We start from the raw sequence: 27,620 nt of genomic DNA on the forward strand, positions 1-27,620 counted from the left end.
GCAAAGTCGCAGGATACAAAATCAATATACAGAAGTCAGTTGCATTCTTATACACTAATAATGAAGCAACGGAAAGACAAAGAAAGAAACTGATCCCATTCACAATTGCACCAAGAAGCATAAAATACCTAGGAATAAATCTAACCAAAGATGTAAGAGATCTGTATGCTGAAAACTACAGAAAGCTTATGAAGGAAATTGAAGAAAACATAAAGAAATGGAAAAACATTCCGTGCTCATGGATTGGAAGAGTAAATATTGTCAAAATGTCAATTCTACCCAAAGCTATCTACACATTCAATGCAATCCCAATCCAAATTGCACCAGCATTCTTCTCGAAGCTAGAACAAGCAATCCTAAAATTCATATGGAACCACAAAAGGCCCCGAATAGCCCAAGTAATTTTGAAGAAGACCAAAGCAGGAGGCATCACAATCCCAGACTTTAGCCTCTACTACAAAGCTGTAACCATCAAGACAGCATGGTATTGGCACAAAAAGAGACACTTAGACCAATGGAATAGAACAGATACCCCAGAACTAGACCCACAAAAGTATGGCCAACTAATTTTTGACAAAGCAGGAAAGAACATCCAATTGAAAAAAGACAGTCTCTTTAGCAAATGGTGCTGGGAGAACTGGACAGCAACATGCAGAAGGTTGAAACTAGACCACTTTCTTACACCATTCCCAAAAATAAACTCAAAATGGATAAAGGACCTGAATGTGAGACAGGAAACCATCAAAACCCTAGAGGAGAAAGCACGAAAAGACCTCTCTGACCTCAGTCGTAGCAATTTCTTACTTGACACATCCCCAAAGGCAAGGGAATTAAAAGCAAAAATGAACTACTGGGACCTCATGAAGATAAAAAGCTTCTGCATAGCAAAGGAAACAACCAACAAAACTAAAAGGCAACCAATGGAATGGGAAAAGATATTTGTAAATGACATATCAGACAAAGGGCTAGTATCCAAAATCTATAAAGAGCTCACCAAACTCCACACCCAAAAAACAAATAATCCAGTGAAGAAATGGGCAGAAAACATGAACAGACACTTCTCTAAAGTCTCTAATGTCTCTAAAGAAGACATCCAGATGACCAACAGGCACATGAAAAGATGCTCAACGTCGCTCCTCATCAGGGAAATACATATCAAAACCACACAGATATCACCTCACGCCAGTCAGAGTGGCCAAAATGAACAAATCAGGAGACTATAGATGCTGGCCAGGATGTGGAGAAACGGGAACCCTCTTGCACTGTTGGTGGGAATGCAAATTGGTGCAGCCACTCTGGAAAACAGTGTGGAAGTTCCTCACAAAATTAAAAATAGACCTACCCTATGACCCAGCAGTAGCACTTGGGTAGGAATTTACCCAAGGGATACAGGAGTGCTGATGCATAGGGGCACTTGTACCCCAATGTTTATAGCAGCACTCTCAACAACAGCCAAATTATGGAAAGAGCCTAAATGTCCATCAACTGATGAATGGATAAAGAAATTGTGGTTTATATACACAATGGAGTACTACTTGGCAATGATAAAGAATGAAATATGGCCCTTTGTAGCAACATGGATGGAACTGGAGAGTGTGATGCTAAGTGAAATAAGCCATACAGAGAAAGACAGATACCATATGTTTTCACTCTTATGTGGATCCTGAGAAACTTAACAGAAACCCATGGGGGAGGGGAAAAAAGAAACAAACAAACAAACAAACAAACATAGGTTAGAGTGGGAGAGAGCCAAAGCATAAGAGACTCTTAAAAACTGAGAACTGAGGGCTGATGGGGGGTGGGAGGGAGAGAAGGGTAGGTGATGGGTATTGAGGAGGGCACCTGTTGGGATGAGCACTGGGTGTTGAATGGAAACTAATTTGACAATAAGTTTCAAAACAAAAAACAAAAAAAAAAAAAGAAAAAAATCATTTTTTTTCCTCACTAAGACAAGGACCATAAAAAGCATAAAGTGCTAACACAGTGCATTATGTCAACCTAACATAGTCTAAGGGGCCAGGGACAGCTTCCTTGAAGAAATATTTTGGACGAGTTCATCCTGAACTCTACAGGATGAGTGAAGATAGCTTGGTAAAGAGGAGAGGGATAAGTGGGAGACTTAGGGGAAAACCTGCATGAAAGCCAGGGGGCAGAATGAATACAACCCATCTGGCTGGGATGGAGAAGGGTTGTAGATGAGGTTGATGAGACAAGTGGAAGCCACAAATGCAAGACCTTCTAATTTTAATTTTGAAAATACTATTCCTGCCACGTGGGGGAGAATGGATTAAAGAAGGACAAAAACAGTTCCAGAGAAGCCAGTTAGGCTTTCTAGAAGCGTAAGCAACAGTCATACTGGCGCAGTCTGGGTGACAGAAGTAGACATGGAGAGATCCTCCAAATGGCATGGAAGTGTGTGCAGGAAGCTGAGAAGTGGCAGGGAGGGTGCTAAGCATTTGCACCGATCAAATGTGGGGATGGTTCTGTTTACCGAGATATGGATGACTGGAAGAGGACCAGGTTTGGTGGAAATCCCAGGAGTTCAGCTTGTGAAACACTGAGTTTCAAGTGGCTGTGTCATCCAAGTAGAGATTTAAGAAAAGGAGCTGGATATCCTAGTCTGAAGATCAAGTTTGTATTTCACCTAAACTGCAGCTATAACGTTGGGAGCTATTAATGGATAGATAATACGTGAAGCCAAGGAAGTAGACAAGATCCCCTAGATAGAGAATATAGCATGAGAATAGAAGAGAAACTACGATTATATCCTGAGGAACTCACACACTTAAAGATCTGGTAAAGAGGCTGATTCTATAAAGAAGATTGAGAAATAATAGCTAGAGAGGTAAGAGGAAACCGGGAGACTGTGGTGTTAGTAAATCGAGGGAATGGTCAATAGTGTCAAAAGGTACTGAAGTCCAATTAAGATAGGAATGGAGAAATGCCACTAGGTTTGGTGACATAAGCACCACCTGTGATCTTAGAACTGTTTTGTGCAGAACAAGTGGATACCAATACCTGATCTCTTATTTGTACCAAATCAATATTCATCTCTTGCCACCTGACTTCTACTTTATACAGCAGAGTAACATCATCTGCACGTTATTCTAGCTCCACTGTAGGAATTCGTCATATATATGTCATATATGAGCGATTCCACTGGCCATTTCACCCCATGAGTTGACGTGAGTGGTAACATAAGCAGTATAAAGTGGGAGACTATGAAAGTTTCCCTTAGTCACTTCCAGGTTCTCTATGTCCCTTTTACCACAAGCACTCTGCTACAGTGAAAGTGATTCCAGTGTTTAAAGATACAGTATGTATTTTTCATACAACATGGCCCCTAAATGCAAGCCAACTTCGTCATCTGGTTTTCAAACAGAACCAGCCATCTGCTTCATTGCTGGAAGAAAAGCAGGCTGCACTGAACTCATTGTTAGATAGTACATGACCTCCAACTTAGTGCCTCCTAAGAGACTTCTCAGGGTAATTCTGACTATATTCCATTTTATCATGGTACTGACGTGGGAACTAGTTTAAGATGACACGCTGAAGAGAGAAGAAATGCCTAGGGACTTCCTGGGGTGAGGGAGTCCCAGCCAAGACAGAGTCTATCCTAGCTCTGAGGTATGTTTTCTGCTGAATTTTCTATCCTACTAGTTCTGGAGGCAGCCCAAAGCAAAGCTTTTGTACCTACTTGATCCTGCCTTGTTACTCTGAACTTAAGTTTTGTTTTCCTGACTTCAGCATTTCCGATTCCTTAAGTTTTGTTTTCCTGACTTTAATACTTCCACTTCCTTTCATCCTGCTCCATCTAACATTCAGCAAATACAGCAGACACTTCAAATGAAAACTCCAATTATTCTTACTAAACTGTTTTTGGAAATCACATCTTGAAATATACGATTAAATTCTAGGTTCAAGGAAAACTATTATCTTATTTTTATTTTGTATTACATAGGATATATACTAAAGACGAAGCCTACAAAAACTGTTCAATGCACATTTGTGCAGTACAACACCTCCCCACTTCAGAATTACACTAAAACAATGCAGCTGAATAAGAGAAAAATCTTAGAAATACAGATAGGTTATTCCACCAACAAAATAACTTAAATGAGGCCACACAATAGTAACAAAACCCAAAATCTGTTAGTGGGCTCCTCTTTCCCAAGAGCTGGGGGGGGGGGGGGCTCTAGACTTGAGCAATTTGCAAGCAAGAAAATCCTGCCCTCTGCTGCTGAATTAAGAAAAAAGTCTCAGCACAAGAAATCTACTTTCGTGAAGGGCAACTTATACTCTGAGCAAAACGCTAGGTCAAAGGCAGAAGGTGAGCAAAGTAAACGCTTTTCTGGATTACTAACTCTAGGCGATCCTAATTTCTCAACATCTTAAATACACTCACTCTGACATTCAACATCAAGCAAAGTAAGTGGGGTTTCAAAATCAGGAAGGTTCCCCTCCTCCATTATTTCTCCCCCATCGGCTATTTGTCAGTTAGAGGGGCTACCACCCGGTACTACAGTGATTTAGGGGATGGCTGGAATCGGGGCGTCTGACGGTGGTCCTGAGTGGGGCAGCCTGGCCCGGGCAGGTCACCGAGCTCCAGGGTGCCGGCTCACAGCCTCCCGTCTCCGGCGAGCAGTCGTCGCAACCCCAGTTCCGTGTGCCCCGCAGGCCCGGGTGCTTGTCGGAGAGGAAGAGGGACGTTTACCTGCTGCCGGTCCCTACCAAGTAGGTGTTGGTGCCCTGCAGGGTCATGGGTCCCGGGTTACAGCCCAGAACGCGCACCACCCTGCTGGACAGCTTCTCGATGCGCTGCATGATAGTCGACATCTCGGTTTCCGCCACTCGCCGACGCGCGGAGACCAGAGCGCGGAACTAGTGACTAGGCTCGGGGCGGGGCCGGCAGTCAGCTGACGCCGCGCTCGCCCGAAGGGAGGAGAACTCCACTGTGCTGGGGGCGGGGCCAGAGGTCAAAGGACACCTCCCGGGCTGCGCGGGCAGCGGCGGGAGGGCGGGCGAGCGAAGGCGCGTGGCTCGAGGCTTCTTGAGGCCGGGTTGGGTTCCGGCTCGTCGGGCGCTGTCGCCTGTCACAGAGCCTGGTGCCTTCACAGGGATTTGTGTCCAGACAGGCGAGTTCATCTCAGTGGTTGAGAGACATTTTAACCCAGGAAGTCTTGTAGTGGAGCAAAGGGCAGGCAGGTGTGGGGTTGGTTACAAAACACTGGCCTCTCGTTGTTTTTAGGCCATGGCGGGTGTGTGTGTGTGTGTGTGTGTGTGTGTGTGTGTGTGTGTGTGTGTGTGTGTGAAGGAGCTTGTGAATCTTTTATAATAGCGGCAGCTAATATTTCCTTAGTCCTTACTGCTATGCTGAGTGCTTTCTCTAGACACTATTTAACCCTCACAACATTAAGACGTAGGCGCTATTTTTATGGCCGCTTTACAAATGAAAAACGATTTGGAGACTTGCCTAGGTGACAGCTATGAACCCCCGCTCAGCGTCTGCTGCTTTGCCCCCATCTGGTCACGTTCAAGGAGCTTGTCACTCCCTCCGCGGGCCGTGTTCCTGCCCAGACACCTCGGTCGGCCTTGAGGAGTTGTGTGCCTAAGACCTAAGGGAGTTATTTTCTCTATAGGGAGTCCATTTCTAAGCTGTTCAGCACTAACTATCCCACTATTAACCACTGCTACCTATTAAAAAAAAAAAATCTAGTTACAAGTTACCTAAAAGGAAATGCACAGATCCTATGATCAGTTTCATTGAGTTACGACAATCGTCTGTAAGCCCTACCTCAAAAGCGATCTAGATCATCTTCACTGTCCCAGCCCACTTCTTTTTCAAAACAAATGAGAAATTGACAGTAGATGCTTGTGGTTCTAAAATTTAGGAAACACAGTGTAACTTTTTTTTTTTTTTGCGGGTATTTCTGAAGAAAAGACTGCTATTAATTTGTACAATATTTATTTTGCAAATTATTAGCTTACTATTTCAGATTTCTTGAAAGACACACCTGTATCATGTATAACATTTTCTTTGCCTTGTGTCTCAAAGATGTACTTTTAATGGAAAAGTGTTTCAAAAACCTTTGCTGAAATAATCACGTAAATTATTCCCTTTGTAATAGGAAGGCTGGCAATATGCCCTTTAAAAAAATGTTTGGAAGAATCATAAAAATTCCCCACATCAGGCATTTTCAACTTCCCAATTTTATTTATTTGTAGCCATCACTTAATGGGTATTCAGTCAGGAAGCTACTTCCATTTTCCTTTTTTAAAATCCCTGAGCTGGAAAGTCAGCCAACCTTTGAGAAAATGGTGGAACAATAATTTCTGGGACTTGTGGGCAGCTCCATTCTTCTATCCCTCGACTTTTTGTTTTAAGTTAGAATTTCCTTTGTGGGTTCCATCTCAAGTTCTTTTAATCCGTTGCCAAGCTCTTCATTTGGCAGAGAATGGACCCAACAAATAATATAAAAGTTGAGTGACTTGATTTGAGACATTAGACACCAGCAGAAGAGGAGGAACAGAGATTGGGTAGTGAACTTGGTTTGGACAAACTGAAATTAGGATGATTATGGGATATTCTGGTGAAGAAATATATAGACAGTTGGATATATGTGTTGAGCTCAGAAGAGTTCTAGGCTGCTGATACAAAATTGTCTTTGTGGATATGTTTAGAAATGTGACTTGAAGTTAAAGCCCTTCTTCAAGAAATAAGATGAAATATTTTATATTCTGTTCAGTTAATTTATTTACAATCATTTATCATCTGCCTACAATGTGCAACGTATTGTTGTAGACATATGGGGGGGTGTTAAAAATGTTAGTTGGCTTTCTAGAGGTTATAACTAGGAAGGAGACATACATTATCTTATTTTAAAGCATGTGTGGGTAAATCCTAGAGAAGTATAGTTGAAGTGGTGGGATTGCAAGGGGGAAGGGGAGAATCAAATTAACTGGGAAGATCTGGGAAAGCTTAAAGGTGGTAGGGCTTTGAACTGATTCTTAAAGGACTGATAGAACTTGATCAGGTAGGTGGAGGTAGGGTTTTCTAAACAGTAAATAATGTTGAGAAAAGGCTTGGAAATAGAAGAACTGTAGTATTTATTTGGGGAAGAGAAACCAGTAATCATATGTTCTTGGGGCATAGGGTTTGAGAAGGTATATAGTTTGAAAAAGGTAGGTGGTACTAAGTTAAAAATACTTTGTAAATTTCTTTATCAGAGTACTTCAAATTGAACAATCTCTCTCCTTCCTTTTCATACACTTGTCATCTACTTGGATATGCTGGGAAGCAAATTGTATTTTCTTGAAACTTAAATTTTGAATACAGTAAAACCTTGTAACCTAGTTAACTTATAAAAGGGGTCATGTGATTCCTTCTCCCAATGTGATAGTTATGAAAGGGTGTACTGTAAGTTCCAGTGACATAAACTCTGTTATCACTAGATGAGGAAATCCCATAATATGACTAACAGATGATTTCAGTTTCATTTTAGTATTCGATCTTAAAGGTTTACATACCCTTTAATGACACTTATTTTCAGTGAAGAAGAAATAAAAGATGCCAAGGATGAAGATTTTCCAGAAGGGACTTTGAGTTAAAGACAGCTTTTATACTTGACAAGTAAGTCTGTATTTTATATGTATTGAGTTTGGTTAACAAACGAAAGTTTGCTAGTTTTTATTTCCTCGGATGTCTGGATTATTGCAAAGAGATCCCACACAGCGGGCAAAGGTTATTTATTTTGGCTGGCAGCCAGTTAGCCACATAGCTGGGTTGACCTTTGACTGAAATTGGATTGAAACTGTCCTATTAAGTCAGCACGTATCACAAATTCTCTATGAAGTCAAATTTTGTAGGTGGTATTATTTGTCCTAAGGTGATAAATGGAACAGTGATTATACTGTAGGGATAGATAGGAACCATCCTTTATATAATTTATACAACTATGTGGTCGTTGAAGGAGCTGGAGAGCCTCTTTATGAGAGCTGCTATGTTTATTGCCTTGCTATGTAGTTTTCTTTCCAGTTGGCATTATGTTCTGCCTGACTAAGTTAGGAATATAGAAGTTGCCATGTCAGATCAGTCTATTGAGTCTGATGTTTTGCCAATAACTTAGAAATTATTTTTGCCATTTTGTAAAATTTGTTTCAGAATTGCAAGTGATTTCCATATCCAGGCCAGGTAAAGGAAACTATCTTTGTGGGGATAGTGATTAAGAAATGTACCCATGGAGTGCTTAGGTCTGTAACGTTAAGGAAATTATCTACATTAAAGTCAGTTTACTCATTAGAGATAACTCACAAGCCTCAGAATTCTGGCCAATAATACCCTTCTCATAGAGATTTGTGAGTATTAAATAAAATGTGTCTAAAAATACTTCACACATAGTAAACCCTCAGCAGTGGTAGCTATTGTTACTATTATCTGTTCTTCCATTATATATGTGATATTCTTTTCCCTAGGTAGTGAAGCTTAACAAATTTCATTTTTAAAATTAAAAATGGGACTACTCTATGACCCAACAATTGCACTACTAGGTATTTACCCAAAACGGATACAAAAATACTGATTGGAAGGGGCACATGCAACCCGATGTTCACAGTAGCATTATCAACAATAGCCAAATTATGGAAAGAGCCCAAAGATCTATTGACTGATGAATGGATAAAGAAGATGTGTATATCTATACAATGGAACATTACTCAGCCATCGAAAAGAATGAAATCTTGCCATTTGCAGTGATGTGGTTGGAGCTAGAGTGTATTATGTCTAGCAAAATAAGTCAGTCAGAGAAAGACAAATACCATATGATTTCACTCATATGTGGAATTTAAGAAACAAAACAGATGCACATAGGGGCAGGGAGAAAAAAAAATAGGGAGGCAAACCATTAGAGACTCTTAATGATAGAGAACAAACTAAGAGTTGCTGGAGGGGAGGTGGGCGGGCGATGGGCCAAATGAGTAATCAGTATTAAGGAGGGCACTTGTGATGAGCACTGGGTATTACATGTAAGTGATGAATCACTAAATTCTCCTGAAACTGATATTATATACTATATATTAACTAGAATTTAAATAAAAACTTACAAAAATACTATATTTTTTAGAATGATATTAGAACAGGGTTTGGATGCACATTGAACACATCCAGTATGACCGTGGTAAGGAATTTGCCAATTTTTGGTGGAGCTTTTGTTTCTGGAGGATATATTTGAAATCTAGTACATTAGATTTTCAAACTAGCTGTTCTTTTCACCTGGAAAACTTTTCTACATGATATAGATATAACTAATTTCATTACTCATTTGCCTACCTCCTCAGTGAGGCCTGTCCTGACTATTCTAGTTAAAATTGCAACTCATAATGGGGGGCACCCAGGTGGCTTAGTCAGTTGGGGGACCGACTTCAGCTCAGGTCACAATCTCATGGTCTGTGGGTTTGAGCCCCTCATCGGGCTCTGTGCTGACAGCTCAGAGCCTGGCACCTGCTTCAGATTCTGTGTCTCCCTCTCGCTTCTCTTCCCCCCCCCACCCCCACCTTGTGTTCTATCAAAAATAAGTAAATATTAAAAAAATAAAAAAAAATTAAATTTCAACTCATGATGAGACTATCTCTACTCTCAACTCCTAGAGTTGTGGTTTTTTTTCCATAATAGTTATCACCTTCCAGTATAATATTTCATTCACTTACTGTTTTTATTGTTAAGTGATTGTCTTCCTCTGCTAGGATGTAAGTTCCACAAGGGCAGGAATTTTTGTCTCTTTTGTCATTTGATATATCCCAAAAGCCTAAAATAGCACATGGTAGGTTCTAAGTAAGTATTTAATTCAATTGAACAGAACCTTCTGATTAAATTTCATCCTCCTAAACTCCATGCTTATGTTGGGCATGATGTCTTTCATTTTAAAATAAGAAGCATACTGCAGGGAAATTCATGGCCTGCTGGATAGGGAAAACTCAGATTTTAAAATTATTTTTTTCTATCCTGTTGGCCACAGCATTCTTGACAGGAAGAGTAGTAATAGCGAGCTTTTTTTTTTTTTTTCTGTAAGAAGAGTGAAATACCTTTTAATATAATTTTGAAGACTTTTAAACAAAATACTTATACATGGTAAAATAACGAGAACACTGTAAGTATTGGGTTGTGTGTGTTTTTAGTAACGTTGCCCCCTCCTGGTTTTTAAAGTAATAAATGTTCTTTATAGAGCACATCAGGTGTTAGTCTATTCAGGCTGCCGTAACAGAATACCGCAGACTATGTGGCTTAAACAACAGAAATTAATTGTTTACAGTTCTGGAGTCCAGAAGTCCAATATCATGTTGCCAGCAGGGTTGGTTTCTTGTGAGTCCTCTTTTTGTTGGTTGCAGATGACTGCCTTCTTGCTGTGTCCTCATGTGAGTGTATGGGAGGAGGGTGTGTGGGGGAGATAGGTCTGTGTTGTCACTTCGTTGAAAAAAAATTTAACGTTCTATTTTATTTTTTAAGAGACAGAGAGAGACAGAGTGTGAGCAGAGGGAGGGGCAGAGAGACAGGGAGACACAGAATCTGAAGCAGGCTCCAGGCTGTGTCAGCACATGGGGCTTGAACCCATGAATGTGAGATCATGATCTGGGCTAAAGTCGGATGTTCAACCAACTGAGCCACCCAGGCACCTCTGTCACTTTGTTTTATAAGGGCATCAGTCCTATTGGATTAGGGCTCTGTCCTTACTATTCCTTTTAAACTTAATTACCTCCTGAGAGGCCTATCTCTAAATACAGTCACACTGGTGGTTAGTACTTCAACATAAGAACATGCCACAGTATTTATTTTTACTTAACATTCTTGAAAGTGAAGTCAAAGATGCCAAACTCAGATGCTTATAGAGATCAGGGAGGCAGGCAAGGTAATGATGGTAACTTAACATTTATTGAGCTCTAACTGTATGCCAAGTGCTAGAGGTTTATGTGTATTATACATATTACCTTTCTTAGTTTTCACAACAACCCTGTGAGGTATATGCCATTATTATTTCCATATTTCAGGTGAAAGAAAATAAGGCATAGGCAGGCAAAAGAACATGTTTAAGGAGACACAGCTAGTAGGTAGCTGTATTAGCATTGAGACCCAGCTGTTGAAATGACTGAAGTTAGGTGGCTTACTACTGTGGTGAACTTGAGAGAGCATGCCCCCATTAGTAGGAGGCATCCACTACTAATGAAGGAATATTAGCCTATTGTAGCAGATCTTTCAGTTTTTTGATAGCCGTGAAAAATCTGGATTTTTATATGAAATATTGGCAATTACTTAGGAAAATTAAAAAAAAACACTGTTGACTCAAAATTTTTTTCTTTTTCCTTTTTTTTGTAGCTTTGAAACATTTTATTATAAAAAGCTGGCACTCTTAAACATAAACTAATAAGAACTTAAAATTCATTTCACATGCAGCACCTGGGTGGCTTAGTTTGTTGAGTGTATGACTCTTGATTTCGGCTCAGGTCATGATTCCAGGATCAAGCCCCACATCAGGCTCCATGCTGAACGTGGAGCCTGCTTGGGATTCTCTCTCTCTATCTCTCTGCCCCTCTTCCCCACTCTCTCTCTCTCTCTCTCTGTCTCTCTAAAATTAAAAAAAAAAATCATTGCATATTTACTTCATTTTTTAGCTTGACCATGTAGTAAATCTTTAGCTTCATTGATTTTGGCTGCTATAAGGATATCCTCTCCCGTCTAGGTGATTTAAAATCGTAATTCGTTGATGAGCATCTCTTATTTTTCCTTTATTGGCAGTAGAGCTTATGCCTACTACTTATTTTTTATTTTTATTTTATTATTATTATTTTTTTAGCTTACTCCTGCTATTAGTGCTGCTTCTCATTTTGTCATTTCGGGTTCAAACCCACCTCTGTAATAGCGACCACTGAAGGCAGATTTTGGTAGACTTTGTTGTTGTTTTTTTTTTTTTAACGTGTATTTATTTTTTTTTTTATGAAATTTATTGACAAATTGGTTTCCATACAACACCCAGTGCTCATCCCAAAAGGTGCCCTCCTCAATACCCATCACCCACCCTCTCCTCCCTCCCACCCCCCATCAACCCTCAGTTTGTTCTCAGTTTTTTGTTTTTGTTTTTTTTTTATTTTTATTTTTTTTATATGAAATTTATTGACAAATTGGTTTCCATACAACACCCAGTGCTCATCCCAAAAGGTGCCCTCCTCAATACCCATCACCCACCCTCTCCTCCCTCCCACCCCCCATCAACCCTCAGTTTGTTCTCAGTTTTTAACAGTCTCTTATGCTTTGGCTCTCTCCCATTCTAACCTCTTTTTTTTTTTTTTTCCTTCCCCTCCCCCATGGGTTCCTGTTAATTTCTCAGGATCCACATAAGAGTGAAACCATATGGTATCTGTCTTTCTCTGTATGGCTTATTTCACTTAGCATCACACTCTCCAGTTCCATCCACGTTGCTACAAAAGGCCATATTTCATTTTTTCTCATTGCCACGTAATATTCCATTGTGTATATAAACCACAATTTCTTTATCCATTCATCAGTTGATGGACATTTAGGCTCTTTCCATAATTTGGCTATTGTTGAGAGTGCTGCTATGAACATTGGGGTACAAGTGGCCCTATGCATCAGTGCTCCTGTATCCCTTGGATAAATTCCTAGCAGTGCTATTGCTGGGTCATAGGGTAGGTCTATTTTTAATTTTCTGAGGAACCTCCACACTGCTTTCCAGAGCGGCTGCACCAATTTGCATTCCCACCAATAGTGCAAGAGGGTTCCCGTTTCTCCACATCCTCTCCAGCATCTATAGTCTCCTGATTTGTTCATTTTGGCCACTCTGACTGGCGTGAGGTGATACCTGAGTGTGGTTTTGATTTGTATTTCCCTGATAAGGAGCGACGCTGAACATCTTTTCATGTGCCTGTTGGCCATCCGGATGTCTTCTTTAGACAAGTGTCTATTCATGTTTTCTGCCCATTTCTTCACTGGATTATTTGTTTTTTGGGTGTGGAGTTTGGTGAGCTCTTTATAGATTTTGGATACTAGCCCTTTGTCTGATATGTCATTTGCGAATATCTTTTCCCATTCCGTTGGTTGCCTTTTAGTTTTGTTGGTTGTTTCCTTTGCTGTGCAGAAGCTTTTTATCTTCATAAGGTCCCAGTAATTCACTTTTGCTTTTAATTCCCTTGCCTTTGGGGATGTGTCGAGTAAGAGATTGCTATGGCTGAGGTCAGAGAGGTCTTTTCCTGCTTTCTCCTCTAAGGTTTTGATGGTTTCCTGTCTCACATTTAGGTCCTTTATCCATTTTGAGTTTATTTTTGTGAATGGTGTGAGAAAGTGGTCTAGTTTCAACCTTCTGCATGTTGCTGTCCAGTTCTCCCAGCACCATTTGTGAAAGAGGCTGTCTTTTTTCCATTGGATGTTCTTTCCTGCTTTGTCAAAGATGAGTTGGCCATACGTTTGTGGGTCTAGTTCTGGGGTTTCTATTCTATTCCATTGGTCTATGTGTCTGTTTTTGTGCCAAGATTTTGGTAGACTTTGAAAAGCTTGTTTTGCTTTAGGCTCCGTATGGTTTATGGCTTACAAAATTATAACAGCCTGCAAATCCTGCAGCAGTAATGGTCAGTCCATTTGCTACCACTGTATTGGCTCTGGCTCTGGGTCTGGTTTAAGTCCCCTGCTTCTACCCAGCCTAGAGGCTGCAGCCACCAATTCCATGCCTTTACCAGAGAGCACCACTGGCCGGTGCAAAGGGCCCAGACACACACACCCCACGAAATGTGGGAGCATCTTTCAAGTCAGACAGATTTTGTCTGTGGATTGCATTCATCCCACATTTATAAAATAGGGGTCATAATAGTAGTACCTATCTCCTAAATTTGATGTAAGAATTAATCTTACATCAAATTTAACCTTATATCTAAATCTTGTATAAGATTTAGTTTAAAGCCTGACACATAGGGCTAAGTAAATGTTAGCTAACATTAGTAGCATAAACATTTTTTCCAGTCATTCAAATTCTTTAAAAGTATCATTTCCTATTATTTTTATTTTAAGAGATTATATAAGTAATACATGAGTACATGTCTCTTGTAAAAAACTCCAACAATATAAAAGAGTAATTAATTACAGGATTGAAATTGCATTTACTTTCTACTCCCAACTTCCTTACTTTCTCCATATATAATTGAAAACCATAAATGCTATATTTTTCCTTCTGGCACTTGCTTCTTTTGCTTAACATATCTTGGAGACCTTCTGAAGTCAGTTTATACAGAGCTGCTTCATTCTTTTTAAAAGTTGCATAGTATATTCTTTGCTATGGAGGTAAATTAACTTATTGAACTAGGTCTCTTGTCATCTAAATAGTTTTCAACTTTTTGCTGTTCTAAAAACAGGTTTTGCAAAGAGCACATATCTTTGTACACATTTGTGACTATTTCCCTAGGCTTTATTCTTAGGTAGAATTGCTGAATCGAAACCATATAAAGTTAACTATAGAGAACAAACTGATTGTTACCAGAGGGGAGGTAGGTGGGGGGGGATGGGTGAAATAGATGATGGGGGATTAAGAAGTGAATTTGTGGTGATGAGCACTGGGTGATGTACGGAATAGTTGAATCACTATATTGTACACCTGAAACTAATATAACACTATGTGTTAACTAATGAATTAAAATAAAATTTAAGAACCATATTAAAAATTTTCACAGCTGTTGCACGTTTGTTAAATATTTTTTGGTAGCTGTGTAATGTTGCATTTTGTGAATCTACCATTATTTACCAATTCCTTATGTTGCCACATTTAGATCATTTCTAGTTTTTTGCCACTTTAGATAGACAAGTGATAAATATTTTTGTTAGTAGGTTATGGTTTTTAAAAGGTAAGTAGTCTGACAGGAAGTTGTCAACTAATAAGTTTATTTCTGAGGCTTTACTTTACCAAAGCTATTATAAGAACTGTATGTAGTGGTAATATGTTGTTTTTAGAAAAAGTACATGTTTGATAAAGTCATGGACTAATATTATACTCAAGATTTTTAGAATCTTTTATGTATCTTTCATTTTAGGTGTTGTCATCTGTAATGAAGATCATTGAGAAAACTGAATGAAGACTTTTAACATTGGATCTGGATAGGAGGTTTAGAAAAGAAAATTAAAATTAGTCACTTTAGTTTTAATGTTCCAATCTCATAATATTTATTCTTTCTTCTGAATAAATTCAGGGAACAGAAACTAAAATTCATTGCTATCCTAATGGACACAAATATTTGTTCTTTGTATGTGTGTGAGAGAGAAAAAAGTAGCTAACCAAGAGCTATAGTGATTCATAATGAAATACACTAAATTGAATTTTATGATGTCAGTTCTTGGCATTGTAATCTATATAACTGATTTAATTGTGGACATCTGGGTGTCTGTCAGGTTTTCCCATGAAGGACAATATGTTTTTGGTATTTTAACAGTAAGCTTTATGTTCTTTGGAACACTTGTGGTTCAGTGTTTTAGTTATTCTTGGTTCAAGGCTGATTTAAAAAAAGCAGGCCAAGAAAGTCAGCATTGTTTTCTTCTACTTCATTGCTTGCAAGGAGGAGTTTTTACAAGGTGAGCATACACTTTTGATCATTAACACTATTTTTCCTTCATCCAAATAAAAACTATGTTTCTGTGTTTGGGTAGTGAAATGTACAAAGATCCCCTATTTGCATGTAGCGCAAAGGTTACTTGCTCCTTAGTATCAGTGCTTATATGAGTCATTGCTGTCCTGTTAGAATTTTCCAGGTTCATTAATAGAATGTTTTAATTTACCTAATTAAGTTATTTTTTCTGATATGTATTCACTTAATATAGGAGGGGAATGACTCTTTCCTGTGCCTTGTGAATCTTTTATCTTCTATTTTATATTCCAAGCCTGATAATGTAAATATAGATTATCACTTGCAACTCTGATAGAGCACTTAATTTTTCAAGTTACTTATGCCACTGATTTAGCTAAATGAAATTTTTACTGCAATAATGCAGTAGCCATGTGCAGAACTAAAAACAACCTTAAGAATCATCTTGTTCAAAACCTTTTTTTATAGTTAAAGAAACTAGGATCCAAATAGTCCTGAGAATTCTGTGATTTTCCGTATGTCTAATTTCATCTGACATTTTCATTATTATATTAAGGAATTTAATTATGTTAAAAGCAATATATATATTCTAGGTAAAGAGAAAAATTAAAGACAAATATTAAGATGATAGGATTAATTGTTTTGTTACAGTTAGATTTTGAATTTGGGCTATTTTAATAACCATCTATCTTGAGAGATATTTTAGTGGCTCTAGAAATCTAGTGAGTAGTTATTTGGTCTCTGCATATTATATTTTCTTGGGTTTCCGTTATTGCTATTCAGAAATTAAATGCCAGTCTTTTCTAAAGTTTTGCCACATTTCCTTCTGGGATTCCAAGAAAATATAAATTAGACCTCACACTATCTAACGTGAGTGTTACATGTTAGATGTTTTCAATTTTTATTTTCTGACTCTCTGTGGTACATTCTGTGAATTTTTTTCATAACTCTTTAAAAAATTTCACTAGTACTTTCTTTTGCTGTGGGCAAAATTTTATTACATCCAACCACTGAGTTTCAAATTTTGACTATTATAATTTTTATATTTGGAAACTCTGTTTGGTTCTTTTCAAGTCTGCTATGTCACTTTTTATAATTTCCTTAGTTGTTTCATATATAATTGCAATGTCTGAAGGCTTTTCAGGTTTGTTCCAACTGGTTCTGCTTCTGCTATCGAGTACTCATATTGCCTTGTTTTCCTGTGTACCTGGTGTCAATGATCATATTCTGGTCATTGCTCTTGAAAAAATTATTTGTGGGGCCTTCACCAAGCCCTCTGTAGAGGCTTTGAGTTTATTCTTAGGGGATGCCTAAAAGGTCTATCAGATGGGATCTCCATTTAAATTCTTAGCTTGAGGTTCCTTGGTCTTACTTAGGTAATGCATAACTGGTATACGACTCTGTTCCAGGAAAGTCTGTGTCAACAATAAATATACTGATCAGTTTTTAAACAAATCAGCTTATTAAGGTATAATTTTACATATGATAAGATGTGCATATACATATATAAAAGGCATCTTAAGAGTTTTGAGTCATTTAGTCTTCTAGTCCATGAACAAGGTTTTTCTGTCCATTTATTTAGACTTTTGAAAATTTCCTTAAACAAAGTTTTGTGGTTTTTTCACGTATAGGTCTTTTTTTTAAGTTTATTTATTTATTTTGAGAGAGAGAGAAAGAGAGAGAAAGAGCATGTGCAAGAGGTGGGGGAGCAGAGAGAGAGGGAGGGAGAGAATCTCAAGCAGATTCTGCACTGTCGGTGCAGAGCCCTATGTAGGGCTTGATCTCATGAACCACGAGATCATGACCTGAGTAGAAATCATGAGTCTAACACTCAACAGTCTGAGCCACCAGGTGTCCTTAATGTATAGGTCTTATATATGTTTTGTTATAGTTATCCCTAAGTATTTCATTTTTTTGGATGCTATTATAAGTGCTATTTGTTTTTAATTTTAATTTCCAATTTTTTATTGCTGATATATAAAAGTATAGTTTTTATTTTTTAAATGGATTTTAAAAAACTGAAGTATAGTTTATATATTAGTTTCAGATGTACAACACAGTAATTCAACTATTATATATGTTATAAAATGCTCACCAGGATAAGTGTGGTTACCATCTGTCACCACACAAAGTTATTATATTATTGACTACATATTCTATGCTGTACTTTTTATCCTCATTTATTTTATAACTGGAGGTTTGTACCTCTTACTCCCCTTCACCTATTTTTCTTATCCTCTCATTCCCTGCTTCTGGTAACTGCCAGTCTGTATTTATGAGTCTGTTTCTGTTTGTCTTGTTTTGATTTTTAGATTCCACAGATAAGTGAAATCATATGATATTTGTCTTTCTCTGACTTATTTCACTCAGCATAATGCCTTCAAGGTCCATCCATGTTGTTGCAAATGGCAAGAGCTCATTCTTTTATGGCTGAGTAATACTCCATTGTGGGAGTGCCTGGGTGGTTCAGTCGGTTAACTGCCAGACTCCTGATTTTGCCTTAGGTCATGACTCACGGTTCGTGAGATCGAGCCCTGTGTTGGGCTCTGCACTGAAAGCATGGAGCCTGCTTGGTATTCTCTCTCTCCCTCTCTGCCCCTTCCCCACTTCTGCACACGTGCACATGCACTCTCTTTCAAAATAAATAAACATTAAAAAAATACTCTGTTGTGAATATACTACATCATCCTTATCCATTCATCTATTGATAGATACTTTGGTTGCTTCCGTATCTTGGTTATTGTAAATTATGCTGAAGTACACATAGGAGTGCACATATCTTTTTGAATTAGTATTTGTGGGGGGGTAAATGTGGAAATGAAATTATTGGATTGTATAGGATTTCTATGTTTAATTTTTTGAGGAAACTATGTTGTTTTCCATAGTGGATGTACCAATGTATATTCCCACCAATAATGCATGAGGGTTTGCTTTTCTCTACCTCCTTGCCAACACTTATTTTATGTCTTTTTGATACTAGCCATTCTGATTGGTGTGAGGTGATATCTCATTGTGGGTTTTGATTTGATTTCCCTGATAATTGGTGATGTCGAGCATGTTTTCATGTGTCTGTATGTCTGTTTTGGAAAAAAATATCTCTTCAGGTTGTCTGCCGATTTTTTTATCAGATCATTGTGGGGTTTTGGTGTTGAGTTGTATGAGTTCTTTACATATTTTGAATATTAACCCCTTGTCAGAGATATCATTTGCAAATATGATAGGTTACCTTTTTTTTGTTGTTGATTGTTTGTTTTGTAAAATCTTTTTAGTTTGATGCAATCCCAGTAGTTTATTTTTGCTTTTGTTTCCCTTGCCTGTGGAGACAGATCCAGAAAAATGTGGCTAAGGCTGATGTCAAGAGTTTACTGCTTGTGTTTTCCTTTAAAAGTTTTATGGTTTTAGGTATTACATTTGGGTCTTTAAACCATTTTGAGTTTATTGTTGTGTTAACAAGTGGTCCGGTTTCATTCTTTTGCTTGTAGCTGTACAGTTTTCACAGCACCATTTATTAAGGAGACTGTCTTTTTCCCATTGTATATTCTTGCTTAGTTTTTGTGGTTTAACTGACATACAAGCATGGGTTTATTGCTGGACATTATTCTATTCGTCGATTTATGTGTCTTTTTTTTTTTTGGTGCCAATACCATACTGTATTTTTAAAAAATGTTTATTTTTGAGAGAGAAAGCATGAGTGGGATAAAGGCAGAGAGAGAAGGGGGCAGAGGATCTGAAAACAGGCTCTGTGCTGACAGCAGAGAGCCTGATGTGGGGCTTAAACTCATGAACTATGAGATCATGACCTGAGCTGAACTCAGAGGCTTAACCGACAGAGCCACCCGGGTGCCCCAATACCATACTATTTTGATTACTATAGTTTTGCAGTATAGTTTGAGATCTGGGATTATGACACCTCCAGCTTTGTTCTTTCTTAAGATTGCTTTGGTTTTTCAGGATCTTTTGTGTTTCCATACAATTTTAGGATTATTCATTTTAGTTTTGTGAAAAGTACTGTTGGTATTTTGATAGGGTATTTTGTGTTGGATCTTTAGATTACTAGAGTAATATGAACATTTTGACAATATTTGTTTTTCCAATCCACAAACATGGTATATTTTCTCACTTGTGTTTTCTTCAGTGTCTTACAGTTTTTAGTGTACAGGTTAAATTCACTTCCTTGGCTAAATTTATTCCTAGGTATTTTATTCTTTTTTTATTTTTTTTTAATGTTTATTCATTTTTGAGAGACAGAGAGAGACAGAGCATGAGCAGGGAAGGGGCAGAGAGAGGGAGACACAGAATCCAAAGCAGGCTCCAGGCTCTGAGCTGTCAGCACAGAGCCCAACGTGGGGCTTGAACTCACGAACTGCGAGATCATGACCTGAGCTGAAGTCGGATGCTCAACCGACTGAGCCACCCAGGCACCCCCCCTAGGTATTTTATTCTTTTTGATGCATTTGTAAATGGGATTTTTCTTTCTTTCTGCCAGTTAGTTGTTTGTGTGTAGAAACACAACACATTTCTGTATGTTGATTTTGTATCCTGCAACTTTACTGAATTCGTTTATTAATTCGAATAGTTTTTTGGTGGAGTCTTTAGGGTTTTTATATATAGTATCATGCCATCTACAAATAGTGACAGTTTAACTTTTTTCTTACCAATCTGGATGCCTTTTATTTCCTTTTTTGCTGTGGCTAGGACTTCTAGTAATAGGTTGAATAAAAGTAATGAGAGTGGACATCTTGTCTTGTTCCTAATCTTAGACGAAAGCTCACAGGTTTTCACCAATGAGTATGATATTGGCTTTGGGTTTGTCATACATGGTTTTTATTATGTTGAGCTATGTTCCCTCCAAGCCCAATTTGTTAGAGTTTTTATCATGAATGGATGTTGTGCTTTGTCGGATGTTTTTCTGCATCTCTTGAGATGATCATGATTTTTATCCTTCATTCTTGTTTTTTATAATGATCTTCTATCCTATGACTTTGATAGGGTCACTTATTAGTTCTAATAGCTTTTTTTGTAGACATTTACTAGTTACAGTAACTCTTTTGTAGACTCCTTAGGAATTTTTTTTTAGGAATTTTTTACATAGGGAAGCATGCCGTTTCGAAAGAAACCATGTTGTCTTGATTACCGTAGCTTTATAATACTTCTTTATGTCATGTATGCTTTTCACTCCTTTAGAGTAGACTTTATTTTTTTAGAGCAGTTTTAGGTTCAAAGAAAAATTGAGTAGAAAGTAAAGTTCTCATATATCCCCTAATCCCCCATCAACAGCTTTCTATACTAGCAACATTCCTTACCAGAATGTTACATTTGTTACAATTGATGAACTTATATTAACACATTATCCTCACCCAAAGTCCATAGTTTACACTGGAGTTTATTCTTGGTGTTGTACATTCTGTGGGTTTTGACAAATGTATAATGACATGTATCCACCATATAGTATCATATGTAATAGTTTCACTGCCCTAAAAATCCTCTGGGCTCTGTCATCCCTACTGCCTCCCTAACCCCTGGCAACTACTGATCTATTTACTGTCTTCCAGTTCTTTCCCAGAACATTATACAGTTAGAATCATGAAGTATGTAGCCTTTCAGATTGGCTTCCTTCCCTCAGCAATAGGCACTTAACATTCTTTTGTATCTCTTCATTTCTTTTAGCACTAAATGATATTCCTTTGTCTGAATGTATCACAGATTATTTATCCATTTACCCAAGGAAGGATATCTTAGTTGTTTCCAAGTTTTGGGAATTATGAATAAAGTTACTGTGAGTATTCATGTATAGGCTTTGTATGGACATAAATCTTCACTAATTTGATACATACCAAGGAACTGGTATGTATTGCTGGATCATATGGTAAGAGTAAGTTTTTGTTTTTTTTAACAGAGTATGTGTGTGTGTTTTTAAAGTTTATTTATTTTGAGAGAGAGAAAAAAATGAGTGGGGGAGGGGCAGAGAGAGGAAGAGACAAAATCCTATGCAGGTTCCATGTCATCAGTGCAGAGCCTGACATGGGGCTTAAAATCAAAAACTGTGAGATCATGACCTTAGCTGAGATCAAGAGTCAGACGCTCAGCTGACTGAGCCACCCAGGTGCTCTAAGTATGTTTAATTTGGTAAGAAAATGCCAGACTATTTCCCAAGGTGGCTGTACCATTTTCTGTTCCCACCAGCAGTGATTGAAAGTTCGTATTGCTCCACATTCTTGCCAGTATTTGATGTCAGTATTCTGGATTTTGGCCGTTCTAATAGGTGGGTAGTGGTACCTCATTTTAACTTGCATTTACCTAATAACATATGATATGGAGCATGTTTTCATATGCTTGCTTGCTATCTATGTATCTTCTCAAGTGAGGTATCTATTCAGGTTTTTGCCCATTTTTTTAATCAGGTCATTTTTTTATTGTTGAGCTTTAAGAGCTCTTTATAGGGGCGCCTGGGTGGCTCGGTCGGTTAAGCGTCCGACTTCGGCCCAGGTCATGATCTCACGGTCCGTGAGTTCGAGCCCCGCGTCGGGCTCTGTGCTGACAGCTCAGAGCCTGGAGCCTGTTTCAGATTCTGTGTCTCCCTCTCTCTCTGCCCCTCCCCTGTTCATGCTCTGTCTCTCTCTGTCTCAAAAATAAATAAACGTTAAAAAAAAAATTTTAAGAGTTCTTTATATATTTTGAATAACAGTTGTTTATCATATGTATTTTGCAATTATTTTCTCCCAATCTTTAGCATGTCTTCTCATTCTCTTGACATATCTTTACTTTCAATCTGTATGTGTCTTTATGTCAAAACTGGGTTTCTTCTAGACAACGTATAGTTGGGTCTTGAAGTCATATATTCATTATGTTTTTTTTCAAAATTGTTTTGTCTGTTTTAGGGCCTTTGTATTTCTACATAAATTTGAATCAGTTTTCCAGCTATTATAATTGGCATTGTCTTTAAAATGTCATTTTTCAATTATTTGTTTCCACTGAGTAGAAATACAACTAACCTTTTTTTTTTTAACTTAATCTCCTGAGAACTTGCTGAACTCACATAGTCTATTTTTTGTTTGTTTGGTTTCTTGGTATTTTCTGTGGTAATCATCATGTCATTTACAAATAGGAATAGTTTGATTTCCTTTTTAAAAATGCTTATTCCTTTTATTTATCTTTTGTATTGCATCATTCTCTGTCTAGGTCTTCCAGTAAAATATTGAATAGAAGTGATGACAGTGACATTCTTGGTTTGTTTCTGATCTCAGGGATAAAGTGTTGCATGTTTTGCCATTAAGTTTGGTGTTAGCTGTAAGGTTTTCATAGCTGCCCTTTATCAGATTAAAGAGATTTCATTCTCTTTTAATAATCTTGAGAGATTTATTTTTATGGATTGATGTTTAATTTTGTCAAATATTTTTTTGTACCTGTTGAGATCATATGGTTTTTCATTAATTCATTTTTCATTGATTGATTTAAGGCTATTAAACCAACTTTGCATTCCTGGGACAGACCCTAATCGATCTTGATTTTTTTAATACATTGCTGAATTTCATTTGCAAATATTTCATCAAGCATTTTTGTGTCCATGCTCATAAAGGATATTTGTTTTACAACAAATTGTTTTATAATTTTCTTTTTCTTTTTTGGTGGGGGGTGGGGGAGGGAGAGTGTGCACATGTGTGCAAGTGGGGCAGAGGGAGGAGGGTGAGAGAGAATCTGATTCAGGACTTGATCTTACAACTGTGAGATCATGACCTGAGCCAAAAATCAAGAGTCAGATACTTAAGTGACTGAGCCCCCCAGGTGCCCTACAATTTTCCTTTAATGTCATTGGCGGATTTTATTTTTTGTTATTTAGTTAAAAAAATGTTTATTTACTTAGAGAGAGGGAGGGAAGGAGGATGGGAGGGGCAGAGAGAGGGGGAGAGAGAGAATTCTAAGCAGGTTCCACGCTGTCAGTGCAGAGCTGGACTCAGGGCTAGATCTCCTGACCTAAGCCAAAATCAGGAGATGCTTAACTGAGCCAACCAGGCACCCCTCACTGGCAGGTTGTAGATAGTTTTATGCTAGCCTCATAACCCAAGTTGGAAAGTGTTCCTTCTTTGTTTATTTTCTGAAGGAGTTAGTATAAGACTGGTGCTATTTCTTCCATAAATGTTTGAAAAAATGTATTGGATGGAGTTAATGTGTGTAGATTTTTTAGAACAATTAGATTTATTCAGATTTTCTGTTTGATCATTTGTCAGTGTTAGTAAGTTGTGTTTTTCAGGAAATTTTTCTGTTTCATAAGAGTTGTTCAGTTTATTGGTGTAAACTTGCTCCTAATATTCCCTTATTGTAGTTTTGCTCTCTATAGGCTCTTTAGTGCTGTCACCTTTTCTATTCCTGATATTGGCATTCTTTGTTCTTTACCTCTCCCCACCCCACAGCAGTCTTGTTTGAAGTTTATCAGTGTCTAATGTCTTTTTAAAGAACCAGATTTTGACTTTGTTTTTTCTATGTTTGTGTCTTACTTATTTTATTGATTTTTGCTTTTATCTTTATTGTTGTCTTCTTTCTATGTGTTTAGGGCTTTTTTCCCCCTCTTTTTGTAGTTCATTTCTATGAAAACCTATATCATTACTATTAACCCTTTCTTTTTTCTAATAAAAGTATTTAAGCTATAAAGATTTTCCAAACCTTTGAATTAGCTGTTTTCCAGACATTTTGATAGTTTGTGCTTTTATTATCAATCAGCTCAAAAACTGTTTGCTTTCCATGTGACTTCATCTTTTACCCAAATGTTAGGCTGTATTTAAAGAATTTTTCAGGTATTCAGGTGTTCTGTAGATATTTTAATATTGATTTCTAATTAATTCCATTATTATAAGCTAACATACTTTTGACATTTCAATCTTTTGAAATTTATTTTGGTTTGTTTTACTGTCCTACATATGGTCCATCATTATGATTTCATGTGTACTTGAAACATATGCGTTCTGTTGTTGTTAGTTGTAGTATTCTATAAATGAAATTTAGTAAATGTAGTTGATAGTATCACATAGAAATTCTACATTCTTAATGATTTCTTGCTTTGTCGTTAGGTGTGTTGGGAGAACTGGGTAGCCATTTGGGGGGAAAAAGCATATGTGAATTATAATTAGACTGGACCTTCATATAAAAGTCAGGCTTAGCTCATAACCTAGCATGGCACATGGTCTTGAAAAGGGTTTAGCTTGTTCAGTGATAAAGGTGAACTCTTTAGAAGTAGCTTGATAGAAACATACAGGTGGGTATTGGGAGAATTTTAAAATGTTGCAGTTTATGTCTTCAGCCTCCCAGTCTTTTATGTGAGAAAATATGTGTTCTAATTCCTGCTAGACAGAAGAACATATGAAAGGATAAATTGGAAGACTTTTGTTTCCAGGGTAGCACTACTCCCTACCCCTCCAAATCCAAACCACAAGGATAAGAAAAGAGGTGTTTTTGTCTGTATGCCATGTAAAGACCACAGATTGTAGAAATATACCAGACTAGAAGAGGAAACAATAGCAAGTATATGCAGCATTAGAACAGTAAAGTTTTGATTAACATTAGAGTAGGGATAATTTAAGATTGCATGTTATGGATTATATTCTAGGTAAGTTATCAAACACCAGGATAGATTCCAATTGAATAAATAGTTAATGTAAAAAAGCAAAAAAAAAAAAAAAGGTGCTATAAGAAAACATGGGAGAATTTCTTTATAGCCTTGGAGTCAGAACTTTCTAACCATAACTCACCCATAAGCCATAAAATTATAGGTTTGACCTATAAAAATGCATGTCAGTAAACAAAAACAAAAATTCCCCAAGTCAACAAAAACAAAAGCAAAGCAAGAAGAAAAGGCAACATTAGGGGCACCTGGGTGGCTCAGTCGGTTAAGTGGCCGACTTCGGCTCAGATCATGATCTCGCTGTCCGTGAGTTCGAGCCCCGCGTCGGGCTCTGTGCTGACAACTCGGAGCCTGGAGCCTGCTTCAGATTCTGTCTCTCTCTCTCCCTCTCTCTCTCTCTCTCTCTCTCTCTCTCTCTCTCTCACCCTCCCCCGTTCATGCTCTCTCTCTGTCTCAAAAATAAACGTTAAAAAAAATTTAAAAAAAGGCAACATTAACAAGGAAGAAAAATATTTGCAGCTTATAACAGACAAAGCGCTAGTCTTCTAATATTTAAAAAAAATTTTTTTAACGTTTATTCATTTTTGAGAGACAGAGACAGAACATGAGCGGGAAAGAGGCAGAGAGAGGGGAGACACAGAGTCTGAAGCAGGCTCCAGGCTGCGAGATGTCAGCACAGAGCCCAATGCAGGGCTCGAACTCACACACTGTGAGATCATGACCTGAGCCGAAGTCGGTCACTCAACCAACTGAGCCACCCAGGCGTCCTAGTCTTCTAATATTTAAAGAGCTTGTGAAGTAAAAAGTAAAATAAAAATATAATAGAAATAGAATAAGAAAATGGGAATTTTCTTTTTTTTTATTCATTTTTTTCATTTTTTAAAATTACATCCAAGTTAGTTAGCATATAGTGCAACAATGATTTCAGGAGTACATTCCTTGATGCCCCTTACCCATTTAGCCCATAACCTCTCCAGCAACCCTCTGTTTGTTCTCTATATTTAAGAGTCTCTTATGTTTTGTCCCCCTCCCTGGTTTTATATTATTTTTCCTTCCCTTATGTTCATCTATTTTGTCTCTTAAAGTCCTCATGTGAACGAAGTCATATGGTATTTGTCTTTCTCTGACTAATTGCACATAGTTGCAAATGGCAAGATTTCATTCTTTTTGATTGCTGAGTAATACTCCACTATATGTATGCATGTATGTGTATGTATGTGTGTGTGTGTGTATATATATATATATATATATATATATATATATGCGCCACATCTTCTTTATCCATTCATTCGTCAGTGGACATTTGGGCTCTTTCCTTACTTTGGCTATTGTTGATAGCACTGTTATAAACATTGGGATGCATGTGCCTCTTTGAAACAGCACGCCTGTATCCCTTAGATAAATACCTAGTAGTGCAATTGCTGGGTTGTAGGGTAGTTCTATTTTTAGTTTTTTGAGGGACTTCCATATTGTTTTCTAGAGTGGCTAGATCAGTTTGCATTCCTACCAGCAGTGCAAAAGAGATCTTCATTTTCCACATCCTCGCCAACATCTGTTGTTGCCTGAGTTGTTAATGCTAGCCATTCTGACAGGTGTGAGGTGGTATCTCATTGTAGTTTTAATTTGTATTTCCCTGATGATGAATGATGTTGAGTATTTTTCATGTGTTGGTTGGCCATCTGGATGTCTTCTTTGGAGAAGTGTCTATTCATGTCTTTTGCCCATTTCTTCACTGGATCATTTTGTTTTTTTTTTTTTTTTTTTTTTTGAGTGTTGAGTTTGAGAAGTTCTTTATAGATTTTGGATACTAACCCTTTATCTGATATGTTGTTTGCCAGTATCCTTTCCCATTCTGTCAGTTGCCTTTTAGTTTTGCTGGTTGTTTCCTTCACTGTGCAGAAGCTTTTTATTTTGATGAGGTCCCAGTAGTTCATTTTTGCTTTTGTTTCCCTTGCCTCTGGAGACGTGTTGAGTAAGAAGTTGCTGTGGCTGAGGTCAAAGAGGTTTTTGCCTGCTTTCCCCTTGAGGATTTTGATGGCTTCCTGTCTTACATTGAGGTCTTTCATCCATTTGAGTTTATTTTTGTGTATGGTGTAAGAAAGTGGTCCAGGTTCATTTTTCTGCATGTCGCTGTCCAGTTTTCCCAGCACCACTTGGTGAAGAGACTGTCTTTATTCCATTGGATATTCTTTTCCTGCTTTGTCAAAGATTAGTTGGCCATACGTTTGTGGGCCCGTTTCTGGGTTCTCTGTTCTGTTCCATTGATCTGAGTGTCCGTTTTTGTGCCAGTACCATACTATCTTGATGATTACAGCTTTGTGATAAGCTTGATGTATGGAATTATGATGGCTCCAGCTTTGATTTTCTTTTTCAGGATTGCTTTGGC

At 37.7% G+C, this 27,620-nt stretch overlaps 2 protein-coding genes and 1 pseudogene across 2 annotated transcripts in view; 1 reads left to right on the plus strand and 2 right to left on the minus strand.

Annotated features, from left to right (window-relative positions):
* Positions 1-4,911, minus strand: part of LACTB2 (lactamase beta 2) — a 33,053-nt gene extending 28,142 nt beyond the window's left edge. Inside the window, exon 1 of the mRNA XM_043601188.1 lies at positions 4,715-4,911. Coding sequence (XP_043457123.1) covers positions 4,715-4,836 — 122 coding nt within the window. The 5' untranslated portion in view covers positions 4,837-4,911. The remainder of the gene's footprint in view (positions 1-4,714) is intronic.
* A 2,638-nt stretch (positions 4,912-7,549) lies between these two features.
* The window catches only part of XKR9 (XK related 9), a 37,535-nt gene continuing 17,464 nt past the window's right edge, over positions 7,550-27,620 (plus strand). The window contains exons 1-2 of the mRNA XM_043601187.1: positions 7,550-7,630; positions 15,076-15,610. Coding sequence (XP_043457122.1) covers positions 15,339-15,610 — 272 coding nt within the window. The 5' untranslated portion in view covers positions 7,550-7,630; positions 15,076-15,338. The remainder of the gene's footprint in view (positions 7,631-15,075; positions 15,611-27,620) is intronic.
* LOC122495971 lies at positions 11,648-13,795 on the minus strand (annotated as a pseudogene).

Source organism: Prionailurus bengalensis, chromosome F2 (assembly GCF_016509475.1).
Source record: "Prionailurus bengalensis isolate Pbe53 chromosome F2, Fcat_Pben_1.1_paternal_pri, whole genome shotgun sequence".
Taxonomy (NCBI): Eukaryota; Metazoa; Chordata; class Mammalia; order Carnivora; family Felidae; genus Prionailurus; species Prionailurus bengalensis.